Source organism: Marmota marmota, unplaced genomic scaffold, assembly GCF_001458135.2.
Source record: "Marmota marmota marmota unplaced genomic scaffold, marMar, whole genome shotgun sequence".
Taxonomy (NCBI): Eukaryota; Metazoa; Chordata; class Mammalia; order Rodentia; family Sciuridae; genus Marmota; species Marmota marmota.
The window spans coordinates 18,997,240-19,000,408 of NW_026000082.1; the positions used below are offsets into that span (position 1 = coordinate 18,997,240).

The 3,169-nt window shown below is 50.8% G+C and overlaps 1 protein-coding gene across 3 annotated transcripts in view; it reads left to right on the top strand.

Moving 5' to 3' along the window:
- Positions 1 to 3,169, top strand: part of Pomgnt1 (protein O-linked mannose N-acetylglucosaminyltransferase 1 (beta 1,2-)) — a 13,608-nt gene that overhangs the window by 3,805 nt on the left and 6,634 nt on the right. For 2 of the 3 annotated variants that reach the window (XM_015485050.2, XM_048815450.1), the window contains exons 1-6: positions 1 to 70; positions 546 to 715; positions 1,312 to 1,426; positions 1,537 to 1,655; positions 2,682 to 2,747; positions 2,837 to 2,950. The exon at positions 1 to 70 is cut by the window's left edge and continues 98 nt beyond it. In XM_015485050.2, coding sequence (XP_015340536.1) covers positions 596 to 715; positions 1,312 to 1,426; positions 1,537 to 1,655; positions 2,682 to 2,747; positions 2,837 to 2,950 — 534 coding nt within the window. In that variant the 5' untranslated portion in view covers positions 1 to 70; positions 546 to 595. The remainder of the gene's footprint in view (positions 71 to 545; positions 716 to 1,311; positions 1,427 to 1,536; positions 1,656 to 2,681; positions 2,748 to 2,836; positions 2,951 to 3,169) is intronic. The other variant, XM_048815449.1, reaches the window with a different exon arrangement.

A 3,169-nucleotide genomic window follows, 5' to 3' on the forward strand; every position in this document is an offset into this window, starting at 1 on the left:
GGCCGCGGTGAGTGGGGCTGAGCCGTGCGGGCCCGAAGGGCGCCCGAGCGGGGCCCGGGGCCCCTGAGCGGTGAGTGCCTCTAGGCTGGGGTCCAGGAGGGGTGACGCGGCCAGGGCAGGTCTCCCTAGCCTTCGGGCCTCCCTGATCCCTGGGAGGAGAAGAACCGGGCCAGATGGAATGGGACGAGGGTGGAGGATTGGGGCGGGGAAAGTCGCTGTTCTTTGCCCACCAGAGGATTGGGAAGGACTTTTAGAGGCTGATGAACCTTTAGAGTCAATTATTTGGCCTCTACCCCTGGAGCCTTGAGCAGTCCTGACTCAGATAGTTCCCCCAGCCCCAGGAAATTTCCAGGTGATCCAAACCCTCTGAATGTTTTCCTGCCAGGCCCAGAGAAGTTGAGCCACTTTCCCCAGGTCACACAGCATGGATGTTTGCAGGGAGGAGTTGCTGGGAGATCCTCATTTCTCCAGGAGGCATCAGACTTTTGGGAGGAGCACCTTACTCCATGTGACCCTTACTCCATGTGACCCTCTGGTCCCCTCAGATTCCTGAAGTCATGGATTGGCCGGGACAGTGGTGACTCCCAAATCCGGTATGGATGACTGGAAGCCCAGCCCCCTCATCAAGCCCTTTGGGGCTAGGAAGAAGCGAAGCTGGTATCTTACCTGGAAGTATAAACTGACAAATCAGCGGACCCTGCGGAGATTTTGTCAGGTAAAGAGATGTCCCAAATGTTCCTCCCAGGTTTACCCTAGCCTGGACTATTATACTTCATCATAGCCACCTCCAACCAGAAAGGAGCAGCAAGTTCATAGAGGGGAAACCTCTGTGTGTCATGCCCCTACCAGCAGTGGTTTAGACCTAGAGTTCTGGAATTGGAACCCAAATCCAACCTTCTAGGCTTCTGACAGAAACCTGAAATCTGATCAGGAAGGCTTTGTCCAGGGACATATATATACCTGTCAAGAAGTTAGGGCTAGGATCAAGGTGTCTTGATTTCCAACTTGGTTCTCTGGGCCTGACTCCATCTCCAGGAACTAATTGTGGAGGGGACCAAGGAAATCAAGACCTCAAATGGAGGAATACAAGAACACTGGGTAGGGAGGGCCCTGACAAGGGGAAAGAGTCAGGTGAGGTTTCCTGGAGGAGGTGGCAATGAAACCAGGCTCTGGTCCAGAGAGACGAGTAGGCAGAGGAAGAGAAGGATCCCAGGTTCTAACTGTGTCCTCACTGCTGCCAAGGCCTTCCTTTCAGGAAGACCCTATATGATCTGGAGGAGATGTGCCTCACTCATCCCGCCTCTCCCTCAGACAGGGGCCGTGCTTTTCCTGCTGGTGACTGTCATTGTCAACATCAAGTTGATCTTGGACACTCGGCGAGCAATCAGCGAAGCTAGTGAAGACCTGGAGCCAGAGCAAGACTACGGTGGGGCCAGGCTGAGGGTGGGGAAGGGGGGACCCCTGGGATCTCAGGGCAAGAGTGGCAGGCAGATCCCAAGGGGGAGACTATGCCCATGACTTGTTGCACCCCCATAGATGATACCCTCGGCCGCCTGGAGCCCCCACGGCGCAGAGGCAGTGGACCCCGGCGAGCCCTGGATGTGGAGGTGTACTCAAGCCGCAGCAAAGTATATGTGGCAGTGGATGGCACCACAGTAAGTGGGCCTGGGTCTGGTGTACAGTCACTCCATTCCAGGGCAAGGTCCACTGGCTGTGGGGTCCACTGCCTGAGTGGGAATTGCAGTTCCACCAATTTCTTGCTGTGACTTTGGAACTCCTAGTTCCTTATCTGTAGGCTGAAACCAATGATTTCTACTTGTCAGGATTAAACGAAAAGTAATGTGAAATGTCTTATATGTACCAAGATCTCAAAAGTGATAATTAGTAGGCAGTTAATTCACTGATTGATTAATTAATTTTTTGATTGATTTGGGGTGGGAGTACCAGGGATTGAACCCAGGGGCACTCTGCCACTGAACTACATCCTCAGTCCTTTCTATTTTTTGTTTTGAGACAAAGTCTTACTAAGTTGGTTAGGGCCTCACTAAAGTGCTAAGGCTGGTGTCAAACTCTCAATCTTCCTTCCTTGGCCTCCCAAGTCCTGTGATTATAGGCATGTGCCACTATGTCTTCTTGATTTATTATTTTATAACCACTTCTTGTTTCCTCCTTTGGTCTTAGCCTTGGGCTAGGTACTGGGGATCTGCCGTACCTTGAGGGTCCCAGTCTGATGGAGGATTACAGTATCTCCAGAATTTAAGTAGAGAGCCATTGAAGTGATGAGAGAGGGGTTGTAGAAAGATGTGATCTTGTCTTTTTTTTGTTTGTTTGTTTATTACTGGGCATTAAACCCAGGGGGGGTGCTTAACCACTGAGCCACAGCCCTTTTTATTTGTTTAGGGTCTTACTAAGTTACTGAGACAGGGTTTGAACATGTAATCCCTCTCCCTCCATCTCCCAAGTTGCTGGGATTACAGGTGTGTGCCACTGTACCCAGCTGTGATCGCTTCTGATGGGAGTACTAGGAGGCTTTCTGGAAGAGGCAGCCTTCAAGCTGAGTTAATATTATAAACAGTGGCATAAGCAGGAGGGGAGGTTTTGTGCAGCTGGTGTTTTAAGCACCCATAAGACAGAGTGAATGTCAGAGTGATGAGTTGGACTTTGTCTCTGTCACCATGTAGGTTCTGGAGGATGAGGCCCGGGAGCAGGGCCGGGGCATCCATGTCATCGTCCTCAACCAGGCCACGGTGAGATTCTAAGGGTGGGGACCCAGAGGACTAAAGCTGAGTTCTCCTTGCTGGTGACACTTACTCATGAGAGGTATGTCCCTTGCCAGGGCCATGTGATGGCAAAACGTGTGTTTGACACATACTCACCTCATGAGGATGAGGCCATGGTGCTGTTCCTCAACATGGTGGCGCCCGGCCGAGTGCTCATCTGCACCGTCAAGGTCAGTGATTTTGCCAGGGACCCTGTTCCCTATGTCCTGTTCCCTACGTGTGGCCCTGAAGTCTCTCTGCCCATGATAGAGCATTGTGGGAAGAACCTCTGAAGATAGGTGACTCATGTTCCAATCCTTTCCTTGGCACTTTTATTAGTTCAGCACACAGTTTGTTTTGTTTTGTTTAAAAAAAAAAAAAATTATATATATATATATATATATATATAT